Here is a 20,653-nt window from a genome sequence, read left to right as displayed (position 1 = left end):
ATTTTTGTTAGATGTTAGAAGAGAAAAAATTTTTAAATCATCCTGAGAAAATATTTACAACATTTAAATATTCCCGTTTTCCCAAAGCTTGGTTGAAGTGAGCCAAAATTTTTATGAAAATTCCCTTTAAAAATTCGTAGTTTAATTTACATTTTCCTTATCAACAGTCTCAACAAGAAAAGAAAGTCTTCAATCACACAATGTGACAAAAGGTAACCTTGAATCAACTTTGTAAATATTCAATTGCTAAGTTAGTATGGAGGTGCCTAAATTATGTTTGCACTTAACACTAAAATTTTAAAGCAAAGAAGTCTAGCAGCTATACACTTCTGCTAGTAGCAGAAGTGGAGAGGTGGGAAATTTAGCAGGGAGTTTACATTTCAGTGTAAAACTAGCCAACGTAAAGAAATCAAAACTATTAACAACATAAACATTCAATAGAATATTCTAGTACATACCAGAAGATAAATTTCTCTATTACAAAAGACTTTAGTAACATGCATAAGGTCAAAAATGATATAGTGGTAAAAATAGATAGAGTAAGAATTATTTTATGTATTACATAAATACAGCCAAAATTATAAATACCTTTTTATTACCTAAACTTGGCCCTTTAAATTAATTCAAGAAGTGGATGGTGGAGGGAAAATGCCAGTATGCACATGGAAGGGAGATGTCTTTTAGCTAAAATAAGAACGACACGTTTTGGTGATTTGATCATCAAAAAACTACAAATGGATGTTATAACTGAATTATGCAATCTGAGTGATATAATTTTTAAAAATCTAATTACTCGGGTTACCTGGTGGCTCAGTTGGTTGAGGTGTCCGACATCGGCTCTCAGGTCATGATCTCGTGGCTGGGGAGTTAAGCCCACGTCAGGCTCTGTGCTGACAGCTCAGAGCCTGGAGCCTGCATCATATCCTGTGTCTCCCTCTCTCTCTGTGCCTCCCTACTCGTGTCTGTCTTTCTCCTCTCTCTCTCTCGTCTCGCAAAATAAACATTAAAAAAAAAGAATTTAAAAAAAATAAAAATAAATAAAATAAAATTAAAAATCTAATTAACTCAAAAGGTAATGGTATTTAAATATTTTAAGTTTTAAGGTGCTAAGTAAACATGCCATAACTGAACAATTATTTTCATTCATAGCAAATATATACATCTCTAGTGTGTGGAGAGAGGAAATGAGTCTGTTTTTTACTGGTTCCTTCTTTCTGCTTAGTGTATTATGTACGCCTGAAATGACGTACTGAAAGGACTAGCTACACATAAAATTTAGACATATAGTCATTAGTAATTTAGACATATATTATCAGTCATACTAGATGGTAAAATTTAGATTAAGAACAAACCAGATCTGTAGAAGCATAAAGGGCCATAAATTTTATATCTCAACTTTCTTAACTTTTAAAATATTGCCTGGCATTTTTTAAGGATAATTAGCCAGAAGAATGAGAAGATATGTTATTTAAAAACCCATTGGTACATCCTCTCCTAACTAATCCTATTAGTTCATTTAATCCTTAGAATAGGCCCAATTATGCCCAATTTAAAGACAAGGTAAATGTGATAAAGGAACATCTAACATCTCAGAGTGTTTACCTGGTAGAGACAGGATTTGGCTCAAAGTAAATATGACGCCAAAGACTTAACGGTTAAATCCATTCGATCCCACTTCCCTACCCTATCACACTGTGGCACATACAGGAGAATGTATGGGCACAATCAGGGCAGCCCAAAGAAAAAATGTACCCCTAAAGGAAAAATGTTTCCAGAGAGTGGTAACTCCCTTGTTACCCCACTGTGTGAGTCCATCATTTCCAAGATCTTTATATTATGAAAACACAGTAGGGACAAATTATTATATATGAAAGCACAAGACTAACCTGGAGCCTGTTGATTCTTATTCATTCCTTCATCCAACAGATAAATTCATTGTATTTCAGTAAATGTTTACTGTACTCCTTTTTAAGTTCCTGTCTTTTAGTCAGTGATAGTATTTTTAAAGGAAAAATAATAACACGTGAGCCTTACTGAAGTATTTCTCTAAATTATTTGTGTTTTGAATACATGAGGTATGCAGCTGTAATATAACTAAAACCATAAGTATCTCAAATGAAAAAAAATTTTCTAAAAACCTTTCTATTGGCATTAACCACTTCTGTAAATTTATAATCCCTAGGTTTATACTAAAAACTCTGCAAGTCTCAAAGTAAATCATATAAGCAGATTCCTTTAAAAATTTATGTTTTCAACTCTGGCCCTTTAATAGACTAATGTTGGGATGGTAGCTATACTTGTGATGAACACAGCATAATTATAAACTTGTCAAATCAGCAAGTTACACACCTGAAACTTGTAAGATTATGTGTCCACTATACTAAGAAAAAAAAAATAGACTACGTTAGTACAATGTAGATGTTACCAATCTTTTTTTTCTTTCCAAGAAGTTAGAATATCTGTTACAGTATTTGGTATTTGGGACAATCATCTCACTTTATATTTTTGTCCTACATACATACACTTTAATGTAAAAAGATACTACTTTGAAGAATTATAGTCTCTCATTGAAACTAGACAAATGGTTATGAAAAATTAAAACTGATTTTGCATGTTGCTTTTTAAGGTTTAGTTATTCATCATTATTACCTTTGAAAGGAAAATAATTCTTAATGATACATTTTATGGAATTTGGAAACTTTAAACAAATATTTACATTAATTGCATCATACAAAGTAATTTTATTCAACTTAGTTATAATTAAAGTTGAACCAAACACTTAATTTAACAAGAATCCTGCTGATTTTAGTAAGCGTTTAAATGTAAACATGTTGTAACATCTATAATAATTAAGAGCTTTTATTATATTTCACATAAAAACAATTAATACACTCAAAGACCCATGTTCTCAGGCAATAGTTATATTCTTACATTACATTAAGCAATAAGAAAAGTCAAAAGATGTGAGATACTTTCATGTAGTCCATCAATGTATAATTTCTTTGCATTTATCTGAGTTAAACAAAACTTTTTTTCTTCCTTTTTTTTTTTTTTTTTTTAGCAGAAAACCTGCAAGAGTATCAAGTAAGTACTGCTTGTATTGATGATAAATTCTCTTTGGCATGCAGTATAAATTTCCAGCTGAAACTCATAAAATATTTATACTTTTAATGTGTTCAGAGACTGAGTCATTTCATACTAAACCCTCTGACAGAAATTTAACTTTTAAACTTAGTTATGTTGAAATTTAAAAAACTATGTTATTTGAAATAACTTGTAACAGAAATAATTGATCGTGTTCTCAAGCCTGAAGATTAAGCGACTTGCCTTCAAATACATTAATTTTTTTCAGTGATTGAAGCAAAATGAAATAAATAATCCTGTTTCTGCCTTCAACTTTCAATCACTAAAGATTTGCTGTAGAGTACATATGATTGAGCAATAATGTTTTATTTTCTGGTATTTTCTAATGGTTGTTAACTTAAATATAATTATATATCTGAGAAGAATAACATAGCTAAGAATGGATCTAAGCTCATATATCATAAACAGACAAAGTTCTCAGAAAACACTCTCTAAAATATCAATTTCTAGGTACCCAAAGGCATTCTAAATATATACAATACAACTTTAAATTTTCCTGTAAGTTCCTAAAAATTCTGAGAAATAGGAATTTTCCCTCCCATGTTTTCTGATTTTAAAAAAGTCATTTTAAATTGATGCTGTCTAGTGCAATTTCATGTGAACAACACAAGTAATTTAAATTTTCTGGTAAATACATTAAAAGGATAAAAAGAAACATGTTAAAATAATTTTAATGTTTATTTAAATATTTATCTATTTAAATATTATTTCATTATGTATCAGTATAGAACACATTGATAGTTTACACTGTTTTTTGAAATCTTGTGGTATGTGTCTATGTTTTACACTTAGCACATTTCAGTCCATACTAGTCACATTCAGTACCCCAAAGCCCCATGTGGTTAGTGGCAACTACATTGGACAGAGCAGATCTTAATATTTCTTGAGCATTTCTGCTGTACACACTACATCATGAGTATTGAGGACAGTATAAGACAATCATCAAATGTGGTACTTGCCGCATCTCTCATTTGAACCTCTTTGACAGCGAATAATAGAACTCCGCATGGACTTACTTCAGGGATTTAAAAAAAGAAGAATAACAAGGGTGCAGAATTGTGTCACTGATGCAAGGGCAAAGCTTCCAGCTGATACTCAAGAAAGCTCTCTGAAACCATTCCACTCCACACTCTTTCCTCATACCCAAAGGTAGTCAGGGCAGACTTCATGAAGGAAGTGATTACAAAATTCATAATTTGAAGAATAGTTAGGTTTGAATAACTGGAAAAAGACTGAAGTAAATGCAAAGGAAAAACTCACTTCCCCTGTGTTTCTTCTGCACTCTTACAGAAGTACCACGCTCCCGGCACTTCCTACACTAGATATATGGGGTTTTGTTTTGTTTTGTTTTGTTTCCACACCAAGAAATTCTCTGTGATGCCAGCTTGGTGTCATACAATTTCAGTCACTTCTGACACTAACTGGGTTTAGCACAGTCCCCATAGGTTAACGGCTTAGTCTCACAAGACTCCTCCCCATTCCTGTTGCCAGTTGGTAAGTAGTAGGTCCCCAGGTTATTCATAGTTTCCATCCAACATGGCTACAAATCAGAGGTTCTCATGACTTCCTCCCTTGAATTCAATTATTTGCTAGAACATCTAACAGAACTCAGAGAAACAATTACATTTACTAGTTTATTATATAATAAAGGATATGATAAAGGATACAGATGAACAGCCAGATGAAGAAATACATAGGGCAAGGTCTGAAAGGGTCCCAAGCACAGAAACTTCTGCCCCTGTGGAGTTGGGGTAAGCCACTTTCCTTGTATGTAGATGGGTTTACTTGAACCGTATACTTGAATCCCATACTTGAGAGAATTTTTAATGGAGGCTTTATACATAGGCATGATTGATCGTAAACTCCATCTCCAGTCTCCTTCCCCTTCCTGGAGGATGGGGAGTGGGGCTGAAAGTTTCAGGCTTCTAATTGTGGCTTGGTATTTTTGGTGACCAGCCCCCATCCAGGAGCCCACCAAGCATTTGCCTCATTGGCAAGTCTATCACCTAGTAGATTCTAAGGGATTTAGAAACTCTATACCAGGAACCAGGGGCAGAAACCAATATATATATATTATATATATATATATATATATATATATATATATAATATATATATATCTCAAAGTCAGCAACCAAGAAACTTGGTATAAGGGCGTTTAAAACACAAGTTAGCTGAAGTTAAGGGCTAGTGTCAGAAAGCAGTGGAGGTAAGGACACGTAGGGTTAAAATATGAGGTAGAGATACTGCAGGCCAAAGGACTTTGGACCTACTGCCACAGAAAACTGTGGTTTACTTTATATAAGTGAGTAAAAAGGAGGGAATTGTTGGGAAGAAATAAGTGTAAATAAGTAAATGAGAATAAGAATAGTAACTGAAACAGTGTGATGAAAAAATGTCTACTTTTTCTTATGGATCATATGAGATAAATGTCCAATGACATCATGAGATGATACATTTTAATAAATTGGTTGCTATGCATATGAATATTATATTCTCTCTAGAACATATTTTTATCAGGCTCTTTTGGAGGCAATCATCAAAAACTTCAGGTATTTATCTAATAAAACATACTGAAGATAATTTAAACTGAAGATTCATTGTTCTTTTTCTCAACCCATTTTCAGCATTATGTCCATGTGTATTTATTTTTGGTCAGACTTCTTATTTATCTTTCAGTCTTTTCTTTGTCTTTCATAAGGGAGGTTCACAAATAGCTTTTGCTTTGAGCCCAGACTTGCACGCACATTCTCTTAACTCCACGCTGGTGCCTGCATGTCTTGTCTTCTGGGTGGCTTTTCTGCTTTGATACTGGAAGCACAGAGACTGCCCTTCATTCCTGGGTCTTTTGGTTGGGAAGGAAGGTTGCTAATGTGTGGAAAAGGATTAGTGTAATACGGAAGGGGGTATTTCTTCCTGAATTCTGGTTCACTCTGCTTGAGATGCTTGAGATCATCCCAGTGGACTGGATTCTCAAATATCTGGGGTTTTATTATAGGCATAAAGAAGATGCTGATAAGAATCAGCAATACACAAATATCTCTCTATGACATCAGTGAAAGTAACATTGCAAAATCAAAATTTCCATGATTCATAGGCAATTATGGTTTAAACTCATGCTTGCTTTTGTGGGTTTATTTCTTGTAAGGATGTAGCTTTCTGATTCTAAATATCCATTTGATTTTCATTCTGTATATTTTCTATAGATATGGCAATTATATAATGAATTATTTACTTTCCATAGAATTCAGAAGAAGACATCAAGGAATGTTAAGTTGTATTATATTTAAGACATATTACCCTAAAAATTAAAAGCAAAATAAACACAGTTTTGAATTTTAAATGGCCCAACCATTTGATATTATTTTAAGTCTTTTGAGAAAATTTTTTTCTGAAAAATATAAATAACTGTACATCCAAAAACATTACTCCCCAGGAAGTTTCCCAAAGGCAAAATATGAAATAAAACAGAGGACTGAACACATACATTATCATAAGGCAAATAGTGCCAAGGGAAGACTAGCACCTAGTGGAATTGCAAGGCTCTTGATGTAGCTGAGACATTGACAGTATATTTATAACAATGGGTGTGGGGATATCAAAGACAAAGATTCTATAGAAGCCCATAGTTATTTTGTTTTTATTATCTGGTAGACAACATTTGAGTAAAGAGAGATTGGCTTCCCCTTAAAATTAGTATTTTAAAAAAAGTGATGCAGTAAGAACATTTCTTGAGATGCTTCGATGTGGAAATTTAACTTTAGCATCTTTTCCTATAACATTTTTCTTTGAACATGAGCATTTTCCCATCAGCAACTCAACAAAATTATCTGCATAGACCAGTTTAGGATCATCATAAAGCCTCTGAGATCTAATTTTGATATCAAAGATAATGAATTTAATTTTAAGGACATACTAATAAAATATTTTATAGAAGTTAATTACTTTTTAAAGACACTTCAAACAAGACTGGCCAGGATTTCCATGTTTTAGGCCACTTCCTTTATAGCTTACATTTGTGATTTGCTTTATAAAGCTTTCTAACTTTTAAAATATTCATTTTTTCGTTTTGCATTTTTTCTTTTTATGTAAATATGATATATTAATGAGTAATTTGCATCAATATTACAGTTTGGTGAATATTTTAGATATCAGAATTAAGCCATTTTGGACATTTATCTAAAATTTAAGCACAAGGTGCTTAAAAATTAAACAAGGATGTAAAAGCTTATAGCCTTTCTTGATTTACACATTTGATATAACTTATGTTAAAGACTTCTTTTAAAAGACTCTAATTAAACATAACTAAAGTATAACATTTATCATAATAAAAGTGTAGCCTATTTTGTATTGATTATATGTCCCTGCATTGAAAATTTTCAAGAATTTCAAAAATCCAGAATTTACTAATAGGTATGTAATTCCCATTTGAAAGAATATTTCACTTTTTGAGACAAACTATTAATAAGTCTGTGAACTATAAAATTAATATCTAGTGACATAAAGAACTAATTTTCATAAATTCTCAAACACAAGAAAAATATGTTTTGCTTTATGACGATATTATATATAGTTGCCTTTTATAAATAATGAAATTAATGAATAAAATGATTGAATTCAACCTAAAAGTCTTCTAATGGTTAATTCATGTCTAAATCAATTTATTTATGTCATCGAAGACTAATTAAGTTGATTTTTTTCCTAATTTTATCACTTGTTGGTCTCTCATATATATGAAACTATAGGACGTATTCTGAGATTTTCTCTTAATGGTATGTTCTCAGATTCATAAGTGTTTTTGTATAGTTATAGTTTATTAATTTTTATTACTGTATAGTATATTTCTTTGTAAATATACACATAATCTATTCTACTATCATTAAATATTTGCTTTACTCCTAATTTATTTAAGATTTTTCTGTGTTTATTTTTAGATATCTTAATGTGGATGTTTATTTTATTAGTCTCTACCTTTCTCCTTTACTAATATAAGCATATAAGGCAGTGAGTTTAAATGCTATTTCAGCAACATCCCACAAGCTTTTATATGCAATATTTTCATTATCGTTCTGTTGCAAGTATACCTTAATTCCATCGACATAAATTCTTTAACTAGCATTTTACATGGAAATTTTAAAACTTGTTTTTCAATTTCCAAACCTGTGGGGATTGTAAAGATCATCCTCTTTTAACCAATGCCTAATTTAATTATATAGTGGTTAGAGAAAATGGTCTTCTCTTTAAAATACGTTGAGCTTTATCTTACAAACAAATATATTTGTTTTAGTAGGTATTCCATATTTCATCCAGAATAATGTGCATTTTCTAATGGTTGGAAGCATGATCCTATATTGATTGAGTCAAGATTCATTGTTTTTCAATTACCCTTTATCTTCATTAATTTTTTGAATAATAGAAGTATCAATAATTGGATAAACTATATTAAAATCTTCCTCCAAGATGGAAAATTTTCAGTTTATCCCTGTAGTTTTATCAATTTTTATGTTAGGAGCTGTTTTATACATTTTATCCAAGCTTTATGTATCTTTCTGGTGAATTGAACATTTATCTTTACATAGTAACTTTTATATTCCATATAATGACCTTTTTTAAGTAAAGTGTATCTGATATTATTACAATTACTCCAGCTTTCTTTTGGTTAGTATTTTATCAGAATTTTTTATTAAAAATTTTATTTTATGTCTTTTCATGACATTTTGTTTTAGATATCTCTTAGTAAATAACATAAAGTTAAAATTTACTTTCTTTATCCAGTACAATGGCCTTCACTTTTAATCTGATGAATTTCAACTTCTCACATTAGTTGTGATTATTAATATTTTAGGTCTAGTTCTTACCATCTTGCTTGTTTTATATTTCTCATGTTCTCTAAACACTTCTTCGTATTTTTTCTTGTCCATTACAAAATTGAGTGTTTTTTCCCTTTAAATATATTTTTATTTTCTGTTTTCTAATGTCTACCTATCTGGAAAGACAACACTCTATTTCTCTTACATCAGCCGTGACCCTTGAAATTTTACTATGCACATTTAAAGAATAAAATTACTATAAAACACCGTCCCCCAGGGCGCCTGAGTGACTCAGTCGGTTAAGCGTCTGACTTCGGCTCAGGTTATGATCTCACAGTCTGTGAGTTCCAGCCCCTGCCTAGGGCTCTGTGCTGACAGCTCAGAGGCTGGAGCCTGCTTCCGATTTTGTGTCTCTCTCTCTGGCCCGCCCCCACTCACACTCTGTCTCTTTCTCTCTCTCTCACAAATAAATAAACGTTAAAAAAAAAACAAAAAAAAACCAACACCCTCTTCCAAACAAGAGAAGGATGCTACATTTAAATTTCATCACATCTAAACCTGATTTACATGCTAATTTTGTTCAATAGTTGAATTATAACCTTTAAAAGAATCTGAATGTCAAATTGTATTAGTATTATTTTTCAACGTGTGTCTATCTTCACCTACAGATTTCTCAGTTACGTTGCTACCATCTCTCTCACATCTCTGACTTTTCCTTCAACATCATACTTCTTTAGCATCTCCTTCTCTAGAAGCATCTTGAGCAAAGACCTATTGGTGGAAAGTGTTCTCAGGTTTTATTTATGTGACAATGTCTTTAAATCATCCTTATTGTCGAAAGCCTTTTGCTAAGCACAAGATCTAGGTCACCAGTTAGGCACTCTGATTACTTTGAGTACATCATGTCACTGTATTGTTTTCTCTTCCTCCACTAAGGTAGAGGAATTCTGTTACCAGTTGAATTGTCATTCCTTCCATATGACCTATCATTTCTCTCTGTCTTCTTATATATTTTTTCTTTGCCCTTGATCCACTGCAGACTCACTATAGTTTATGGAGTGAGAGCTTCTTTTTATTGTGAAATTTTTCCAGGGCACATGGAGTCATTTTCTTTCCTTTACCACTTTGGAGAATTCATAGCCATTATTTCTTCAAATATTACTATTTTTTCCTTGTGCTCATTATTAATGTGTTAGGTATGCACATTTTTCTTCTTTCAACATCTCTTTATAATTTTTCATCTCCTCATTTCTCCATGATGTATTTAGTGTAATTTGATCAGTCTTAACATACATTCACTAATTATTTCTTCAGTTCTATATGTTATTTTACCCATCCAGTGAGATTTTATATAATTTATATTTTATTATAATAGTTATTTTTCAAATCTTACTGGTTATTTTAATAATCTATTGTTTGTCCTTATTTTTGAATTCATATTTTAATTCTTAGAAGATTTATGTATATATCAAAGTTCAAGTTTGAAAATTTGAATATCTGAAGTACCTTGTGATGTAAATGTGTTGTTTGTTGCTTCTTCAGGCTCTCCCTTATGAAGGCTTTTTTCTTTCTGTGATTGGAACTTTGATTATGAGCTCATAGTTTTATTTTATTTCCCTCACTTTTATCTAAAATTATCTTTCTTTCTCTCCATTGTCCCTATCTTGCTCAACTTTTATTCCACCCCTAGTAGTGTCTTACCATTTGTGGGATTCTGTCCTGCAAGTGAACCCTGGCTCATAAGTTCCCCAGGAGTCACAGGGTACCAGATGGTACCAGCACTCACACTTCGTGGTGAACCCTTTATGCTTACCTGCTCTGGGACTGGGCAAAGCCCTTCCCAAGTTCAGCTGATGATCTCAAGTTGTCATTACTCACTTTTCAGAAAATGCCTATTGGCTGTTTGGGGGTTTCCTGTTTGGGGTGTCTCTCAGACTCCCTATTGCCTTCCTCTCCTTCCTTCTCCGCAGATGCTAATACCTGGTAGGTTTCTGACTGTTTCAGTCCACATTTCTAGGGCTCATTTCAGTTTGTTTTAAATATTGTCCATGGGTTTCACTCTCTGTTTTTACAAGGGGATTTGAAGGCGATTTAAATACTGTGTTGTTGCTATCTTCTCCAAATCACCTGGGGCACTTATATTTTTGTCCCACCATCTCTGGCTTAACAAAGGCTCACAGCCTATGCACCCCTACTTTGCTCCTTGCACACTTAGTTTTTGAGTTCTTGTTTTACTATAAGCACTTGTCCACGGGTGACCTCACCGTTCGTGGATCAGCAGGTGTTCTTTTTCTCCTCTTGCAACAGAAGGGAAGATTCTGGAAGCTTCCTTTGTCTCCTCTGAGCCCAGCACTTCAACAAAAAGTATGATTTTGTAGCGAATATTGCCTATCGTGTTCTCAGAATTAGAGTCCAAGAGTTGTTTTTTTAATGTTATCCCCAAACCTTGTTTTAACAAGATTCATGCCTTACTTGCTTAAATTAAAAAGTGAAACTCTGATGTTCTAGTTCTGGACAATTGTATAAAATTTATTATTAAAACTTTATACAATCGTTAATCATAGAAATATAAATTTTATCTTCTTTAAAAAATCCATTCTTAGTTAATACAAATATGCACAAGCCTTTGAAAAAGAAAAACATGCTTTCTTATAGTGTTTAGGTTAAAGTTTATATTAGGACATATGTTTTTTTTCCTAAATAGCATCATTTTATACAATGACTCACTTGTTTGTTTTGTTTTGTTTTGTTTTGGGACGCTTGTTGGGATGGAATATTATTGGAGATCACTTGCTGGAATGGAATGCTAATGAATATTGACATCAATGTAGTTGTTGTTAAAAACAAATTATCACCAAATTCATGATAGAAATACAGATGTTATCATTGGGTAGTGGCTGATAACAGGGAAACTGTTTTAAAATTTGTGTAAACTTGGGAAATCTACATAACATCTCTGTGCTTAGTAGTCTTATTTTTAAAATGTGTATAATAATAGGGCTGCCTGGGTGGCTCAGTTGGTTAAACATCCAACTTCAGCTCAGGTCGTGAGTTCAAGCCCCGCACTGGGCTCTGTTCTGACAGTTCAGACCCTGGAGGCTGCTTCAGATTCTGTGTGTCTCTCTCTCTGCCTCTCCCCTGCTCATGCTCTGTCTCTCTCAAAAATAAATAAATACTAAAAAAACTGATAATAAAATGTGGATAATAATAATAATAATATTACCTCATAGAAATTCTGGGTAGAGATAAATAAGATAAAATAGAAGGTGCATAAATAATAATTGGTGTATATTAAGTATTTATTGATTGGCATCCATGGGAATGAGGATGACAATGATGGTAATAATTATGGCATGATAATGTGTTACTTTTCCTGGGTAGGAACAGGTTTCGCTTATTAAGCTTTTGTGTCAAAATGGATACCATAATAAGAAAAAAATCATAATGGGAAAAAACATCTCACTCGTTTTTGGGTGGATTTAAAACAATGCCACTTTTTAGAATAAGGGTGATTATACTTATGGAAATTTTGTTTCAGGAGAAAAAGAATGGAGCAGTAACTTGGTTGAAGCCTTCTAAATAGGGACAGCTGCCCTGCTTACTCTCTCTGATAACTCATTCTGCTAGACCTCAGAGCAAGTCTGTGTATAAGGCACATTTGGTGAAATGTTTGTCACTGTCGATTATTAGTCTTTGGGTACCAGCAATGTGGCCTCATTCATTTATTGGTGATGTTAAGTTGTTCTGACATGGCCCTCAAGACAGCTGTGTCCTATCCTCAGAGTGACAGGACAGACACTCAGAAAGGATTGCATACATTTATTGAACACCCTTGGCTTCACTGTGCAAAATTCCAAATGTGAACTGTCTCTGCATGCTTTATTACCCCCGGAGGTCAATCTCGAGAATTCTGTGGATATTGCTCAGTGTAGTAGTTAGTTTTCTTTAAAACTCATGATCATTTAAAATAATAGCTGCATAAAGGAGGCTTTCACACCAAAAAACTAAAATAAACTGGCTATCAACTGCTGCTTTGAACTACAGCAGATTCTTATGAGTTCTTGAAAAAAATGTTAACTCTTAGAATGTAATATTGCATCAAATCACTTACACATGATTCATCACCTCAGTTGAGAAAATAATTTTAAGCTTTTGATATTTCTACAGAGTCAAAGTGATGCAGTGAATTAGATAAAATAGGAGGAGTGAAAATGAAAACAAAAATTCGTGCAAAGTTACATTTGTGTCGATGCTTTAGGATCCCAGATGTTTACCTACAAGTATTTCTTGAAACGTTACACAAATCAAAATAGATTGCTGGTAGAAATAAACATGCAGTAACTGCTGGTACACATGTTTGCATTATTTAGGTCATTTTTATTTATTTATCATGTTTGCTAAGAGTACACAGAACAGGCTGGGCACTACACAGGAAAATTTATCTTTAAAAACAAGAAACATGAAATTCATGATCTATGCCATCCATGTGGATTCCTTAAAATTTTTCTTTTCTCCAAATTACAGTCTTTTAACCTTTCCCATTATTTTACCACCCTTACATTCTCATGCTCAGATGATGAAGCATTGCTTTTCACCCGAGATTTATCATTCCGTGGTTTCTCCTTGACTCCACCCCTCTTGCCTCTCCTTGATGCCGACTCCCACCATCCTGCATCTTCAGTTCTCGTTCTAAGAAGCCCTCCTCCCTTCACCTGCGAATATCCTCAGACTCTTCTGGCATATAAAAATTTCCCTTGCTCTTTCTGCTTCCTGAAGTTGTGCTTTTGCTCTGCTTTCATTGACAGTTACACCTCTTCAATAAGTTTCCCACCAATTCTTGACCACATTCCTCAGACTTTTATTTCATGCAAGCTGAGTATTAACCTCTGACACTGTCCTCAAATAACTCACTTAAAGCTCAACCCAGACCTCCTAATTGCAGAGCTTAATTACCTTCTCTCACCCCTCTCCCATTCTCAACCTCTCTGATGCATTCAATGTTGTTGGGCTCTTGTCCTTCTTGATGTTTTCCTCTCTTGGTTTTCATAATATCAGACTCCGTTTTCTTCAGTCTGATATTTTCTCAGCATTATCTTTCTGCTATTTCCACACACACACACACACACACACACCCCGCCCTGAGGATTGGTTCTTCCATTGTCAACTTTCTTTTCTCCTCTTCACACTCTTTCCCAGCAGGGCCCTTCCACCTTGGTATCTATCTCTTTGTGGGTAAGACCCCAAGGTGTTCTGAAGTCTAACCTGCCTTATCAACTCTGGTCTCACATTTTCAAATCTCAGCATCACTCTTTGTCTGCACAGGCTCACGACTGACCTTCCTATCTTATTCCCCCTTCTTTCCTTTATCCCTCAACCCCAGCAAATCCCAAAGGGAATTGCCACATGATTTCTATTCTTTAGTCACGTAGACATAAACCTTCAAATTCTACTTTGCGTAATCACCGTTCTTTTTGTCAGGCTCTAATTCAGTTGTCAAGTCATGTTAGCTCTGCTCTTTCTCCTCTGAATCATTGCAGTGACTTTTTAGCAGGTCCCTTTCTGATTTCTGACATTCTTCCATTTCACATCTACTAATAAATTAAGTTTTCCAAAACTTCAAATTGATTAAGCTATTTAGATAATAAGTGTTCAATATTTCTTCATGGAAAATTTAGAATACATTCTACACATCTTAGCTTGAGGATCTAAAGCCTCTATAGTTCAGTCTTAAACTACATTTTATGTCTTTTTTTCTGTAATCACTGTGTATACCTATAAGAGATACCAAACCAATTCAACTGTCCATGTTCCTAATTTTCCTCCATCTTTTGATACTGTCATTCTTTTTTCCTGTATTTTTCTTCCCATTTCTGGGTATATGATCCTTCATGGTCGATCTCCCATGGGATAGCTTCCAAAAAATTTCTTTGACGTCCGTAGGAAGAAGTGATTGTGCCACCACAAAACATCTCACGCTTGTTTTGATGATTGTTATATACTACCTTGCAACCCATAGTATCTTATATTTGTTTGGATACTTGTCCATTTTCTCTACTTGACTGCAAATTACTTCTAGGTAGCATTGTCCTTTTCTTCTGAAAGTGGAGATAGAATGTTTAATTGAAAGATTGAAGGTCTAGAAGCTCAAGAAATTCAGCTTTATACCTTCATTTAATACTTTAAAAATGTGTTGCTTAACACATTTTAAATCTGCTGAGTCTCAGTGTTATCTTGTAAAATGAAGCTATTCCACCTATTTCTTAGTGTGTTATGAGACGTAAGTGAAAATGTAAAGTACCTTGTAGGGCACCTGCACAGAAAAAGAGCTCATTGTAGTCATTGTTGTTGCTGAAAGAGTAGCTATTTCTTAAATGAATAAATTACAAGAAAACTTTAAGGTGGCATTCACTTTGTAAAACTAAACTAATCTTTTAAGAAATATGTTTAGGGGCACCTGGGTGGCTCAGTTTGTTAAGCATCTGACTGCATCTCAGTTCATGAGTTCATGGTGGATTCCGTTGGGCTCTGTGCTGACAGCTCGGAGCCTGGAGCCTGCTTCAGATTCTGTGTCTCCCTCTCTCTCTGCCCCTCCCCCTCTCATGATCTGTCTCTCTCTCAAAAATAAACATTAACATTTTTAAAAAATAATAAAAATAAAAATATATTTATATTTTGACATTTTTATTTTATTTTTTGCTTATTCAATGGTTTCTTTTTTCTATGCTATTTTCAATTACAGGTTAACTTTTGTAAAAAGGTTTTTGCTGCTGCATACATTGCTCTTTCTACTTTAAATTCCTTTAGAAAATGTTTGTTACTTTGGTCTTTTCAAAGTTTTTAAGTTTAATTCCAGTAGAGTTAACATACAGTGTAATATTACTTTCAGGTGCACAATATAGTGATTCAACAATGCTATACATTACTCAGTGATCATCAAGATAAGTGTACTCTTATCCCCATTACCTATTTCACCCATCCCCCCCCCACCTCCCATCTGGTAATCATCTGTTCTTTATAGTTAAGAGTCTGTCCTCAGTTTGTCTCTCTCACATTTCTTTTCCCTTTGCTCATTTGTTTCTTAAACTCCACATATAAGGGAAAGCTTATGGTATTTGTCTTTCTTTGACTCATTTCTTTCACTTAGCATTATACTCTCTAGCTTCATCCATGTTGTTGCAAATGGCAAGATTAATTCCTTTTTATGGCTGAATAGCATTCCATTGCACATCTATATATACCATCTCCTCTTTTTATCCACTCATCTATTGGTGGACATGGGCTACCTCCATAATTTGGTCCTTGCACATAAGGCTCCATCTTTTGAAATGATTAAATGGTTTTTATCCTTTCTCTATTGATGGCATGTATCATGTTGATTGATATGCAAATATTGAGCCACCCTTACATCCTAGGAATAAATATCATGTGATCATGGTGAATAATTTTTTGTTGGATTCATTTGCCAGCATTTTGTTGAGGATTTTTGCATCTATGTTCATCAGAGATATTGGCCCATAGTTCTCTTTTTTTGTGGTGTCTTTATCTGATTTTGGTAATACTGAGTAATACCAGAGTATTACTGGCCTCGTAAAATGAATTTGGAAGTTTCCTTTTTTCTTTCTTTTTTTTTTTTTTTTTTTTTGAATAACTCAAGAAGACTAGGTATTAACTCTTCTTATAATGTTTGGTAGAATTCACCTATGAAACTGTCTGGTCCTGAACTTTTGGTTATTTGGAGATTTTTGATTACTGATTCAATTTCAGACATTTTTATGTTACAAACACATAGGGGACATCATAAAATACACATGATGAATTTATACACTTTATACGAAGAAGAAACTGAGATTCCAACAACCTTTAGAAACCACTGTAAATATGTTTCTAATTTATTAACATGCATACGTGTGATAGTGTTGTTAAATTTATTACAGTTATCCAAACTTAGAAGGGACGGTTTTAATATAGAAAAAAAAGAAGAGAAAAAAAGAGAAGGTAAGAAAGCCAGCAAGCAAACAAGAAAGAAATTGATATCGAAGCCTAAATCTAAAAATTTTACATTCATTGTGTATTTCAACTCAGTTTAAAATTTTTCTTTTAATGCAATATTAGCAGTTAATTGGCAAATAGTTGCTATTATATGTAATAACTTTTGCGTAAAATATATATGGTAGGTGAAAGCGCATACCAGATATTTCTTCTGTAATAATTTTTAATTTGAAGAATTCAGTTTTGCTTTGTCTGTGTTCTGCTTATATCTTGCATTATTTTACTGGTTCCTGTGTTAGAGAAATAAAATGTTTTGGTTTTTTTTTCTCAAAAGGTGACATTTACTCTCTTGTTTTCTCAAATACTTTGATCTATATATAGCCATAGGTAATATATGGCTAATAAACTTATTTTTGAATAATTAACTTTCCTTTTGACAGGTTTATGTTTAATTATTTCCTTTTGTTAATGTTGGTTATTTTGTAGAAATAGAATTCTTCATCTGGAGTAGCATTTCTCAATGTAATAGTCTATGGATCCCTAGGGTCTCCAAAATCCTTTCAGGTGACCTGAAACACTTTACATAATAATATTCAACCACTATTTACCTTTATTGCTCTCATTTTTTCATGAGCATACAGTGGAATTCTCCAAAGGCTAAATGATATGTGAGAAAGTCATCGCTCTTTCAGCCAAAGAGCTGTTTGCTTGAGAATCCTTATGTTTAAAAACAATGTCTGTTTTAATTTCTGTTACATTAATTATCAATAGACGTAATCCACATAAACAAAAGTTTTTTGAGGTTCTTAATTTTTTAAGATTGTTAAGAATTTCTGTAACCAAAAATCTGAGAACACCCTTATAGAGAATAAGAAATGGAACCAAGATAAGATTGTTTGTTGAGAATGATAAATCTGTCATTTTTACTATAAAGTTTGTTAATTCATATATTAAATCCATGTATTTATAAATACATGTAATTATACATCATAATAACTGTTGGTACTGCAGCTAAACTCCACATTTCTTTATGTTCTTGGAATTTCTCTCAGCCAAATATTAATTACTGTCCATATTGATGCTATATATATATATATATCCATATGTATTAATGTTATATACACTCAAACACACACACAAACACACACACACAAACACACACACACACACACACACACACACACACACGAGTCTCCTTACTATCAACATACTGGCTTTTTAAGTTGTATCTGTTTTCAGCCTCATAGAACCAAGGCTACCCTTGACCCCATGCAGACAAAGACTTATCTCCTGAACTTTCCTAAAGTCCCATCCTGCTCTCATTCTGTTTTTGATTAATGGCTGGAGACCAGTCTTGGAGCTCAGCAAAAACTATGAAGCAAAGGGCAAAGAGAATTTCTGATTTTTTTTTTTCAGGGCATTACACTTGATGACAAAATAACACACACACACACACACACACACACACACACACACACAGAGGCGCCTGGGTGGCTCAGTCAGTTGAACGTCCAACTTCGGCTACCGGCATGATCTCACGTTCCTGAGTTTGGGCCCCACATCGGGGTCTGTGCTGACCGCTCAGAGCCTGGAGCTTGCTTCTGATTCTGTGTCTCCCTCTCTCTGCTCGTCCCTCACACATGCTCTGTCTCTCTCTGCCTCTCAAAAATAAAAAAAAACTAATAAAAAATTTTTTTTAAATAACATATGCACACATATATAAATATGTACATATTTATATATAAATATGTATATACATATATGTGTGCATATTTATATATTTATATATTTTATAAAATTTATAAAATTATATATATATACACGCATACATGTAAATTTAAGTGTTGGAACAGACACTTATGTGATATGAAGCAGATTATGGAATTGAGACAAGGAAGGAGTTCCTTTACTTCATGATAAAAACCAAGCACTACTTGAAAATACAAAATTTAGACCTATCATGATCATTTTATTGTTTTCTTAGATAGCTAAGAACCTCTGTGTCTGTAGCTGTAATTTCATAAGTATAAAAGAGTTATACAAAAGCCAGACTTTGACATCAGCATGTTTAAAAGATTGAAATGGTAGCCACACAGACAAGACCTCTCATGTGTTCATGACTGTTATCGTGGAGAAGTCTGATTTAGATAAGAGGACAGAGTCATTAATACTTGTGATTCCTTTGGAATCTAAGTTTCTATATAAATAAAAGATGAAATCTACAGTTTGGAAGTCTGGATAATATTTTCATTCTTAATTGATTAGAATAAGGTTACCTAAAATACAGTGTTTAGGCAAACAGAACAGATATATTTTCATCTTCATTGTTATTATCATTTTCAAATACAGATAAGTAACTCTTCTATTCATCCCACCAGAAAGAAAATGGACTGTTAGAAGAGGGACACTCTTTCATTTCTGCTCTGCACAAGTTCATGGTTTATGCAGCCGGCGATATAATGCATAGGTTCTGAAATCAGAGAGAACTGAGTTTGGGAGGCCAGCCTCTAGAGGTGGAATGGCACAGTGACTAATAACACAATCTCTAAAGCCAAAATGCCTGAGTCTGAATCCCAGGTTTCCCCACTAACTAGCCCTGGGATCTTGAGTCTCTAGCCTTCAATTCTCCTACCTACAAAATGGGAATAGGAATAGTACCCACTTCCAAGGAGGTGAAATATGTTCTCATTTATAAAGTGTTTAGAACAGTGGCTGGAACATAACAGGAATAACATTTATACTATTTGTGAAATAAATATAAATCCTCATTCAAGTGGTTCTTATCCAGGTAGACTGGGGTCCATGGTTCAGTCCTGTCACTTAATTCATTCTGTGACCTCGGACAACACTTAACCCTTCTCTGCTCCATCTATATAAGAGATTTAAAATAAGAACACCTACCCCACAGAGGGGTTGTCACAATTAAGTGTGATAACCCATATGAAATAATAAGGCCCAGCAGATGGTGTTAAGTATTAGCTATCATTGCTATCAGTAAAAGTGAGCTCTTAAATCACTCAGTTTTGCCTATTAACTCAATGCATGTCACTTGTAAGCTTTTCCAGACAACTTACCTTCTCTTTCTTCCTTTTAGACACTTTTAGTATCATGACCAACCAACACCACAATTTAACTGCTAGAAAACTAAATTTCCTATGATGCCCCCAGCTAATGAGTACCTCCTAGGATGTCCTTGTTGCTGGGAGTGGCACCACTATTTTCTTCCAAACTCAAAAAGTGCATTAAGGTATCCCTTATTATATAATCTCTTGCATTCACATGTACTCAATCCTATTTAATTGTACCTATGAAGCCTTATTTATACTCAACTCTGTCAGTGATTTCCAATTGCAGAAATCATTGTTTTTATGTTGACTATTAAAATAAATTTCCAATTTCTTTCTCTGAATCCATTCTCTCATATTCTAGTCTTGTTATTTTTACAAAGTACATTAGAACATGATTTCCTTCTTGAATGACCTTCACTGGCTAGGACATTGAGTAGAGAATGCTCAGCCTGACATCTGTCTTTCCACATGATAACATTTTCTAACCTTTGCAGATGCACTTCTCCTGCTCTCCTCAACATTCCATCTGCTCCTTGAATCTCTTCTGTTCTTTGCTATATCTAGTCTTTCTTCATATGATTGCCTTCACTTGAAACTTGCCATCTCCCTCGGTCATATTCCCCTCTATATTAAGGACCCATT

At 33.5% G+C, this 20,653-nt stretch overlaps 1 protein-coding gene across 1 annotated transcript in view; it reads left to right on the top strand.

The window, feature by feature from the left end:
* TRDN (triadin) overlaps positions 1–20,653 on the top strand; it is a 398,565-nt gene that overhangs the window by 366,412 nt on the left and 11,500 nt on the right. Inside the window, 2 exon segments of the mRNA XM_030316258.1 lie at positions 168–231; positions 3,065–3,084. Of these exon segments, the coding sequence (XP_030172118.1) occupies positions 168–231; positions 3,065–3,084 (84 nt within the window).

The sequence above is a fragment of the Lynx canadensis genome, chromosome B2 (genome assembly GCF_007474595.2).
Source record: "Lynx canadensis isolate LIC74 chromosome B2, mLynCan4.pri.v2, whole genome shotgun sequence".
Classification (NCBI taxonomy): domain Eukaryota; kingdom Metazoa; phylum Chordata; class Mammalia; order Carnivora; family Felidae; genus Lynx; species Lynx canadensis.
The sequence above is the reverse complement of the archived record's forward strand: the minus strand, read 5'-3'. Positions and strand labels throughout refer to the sequence as shown.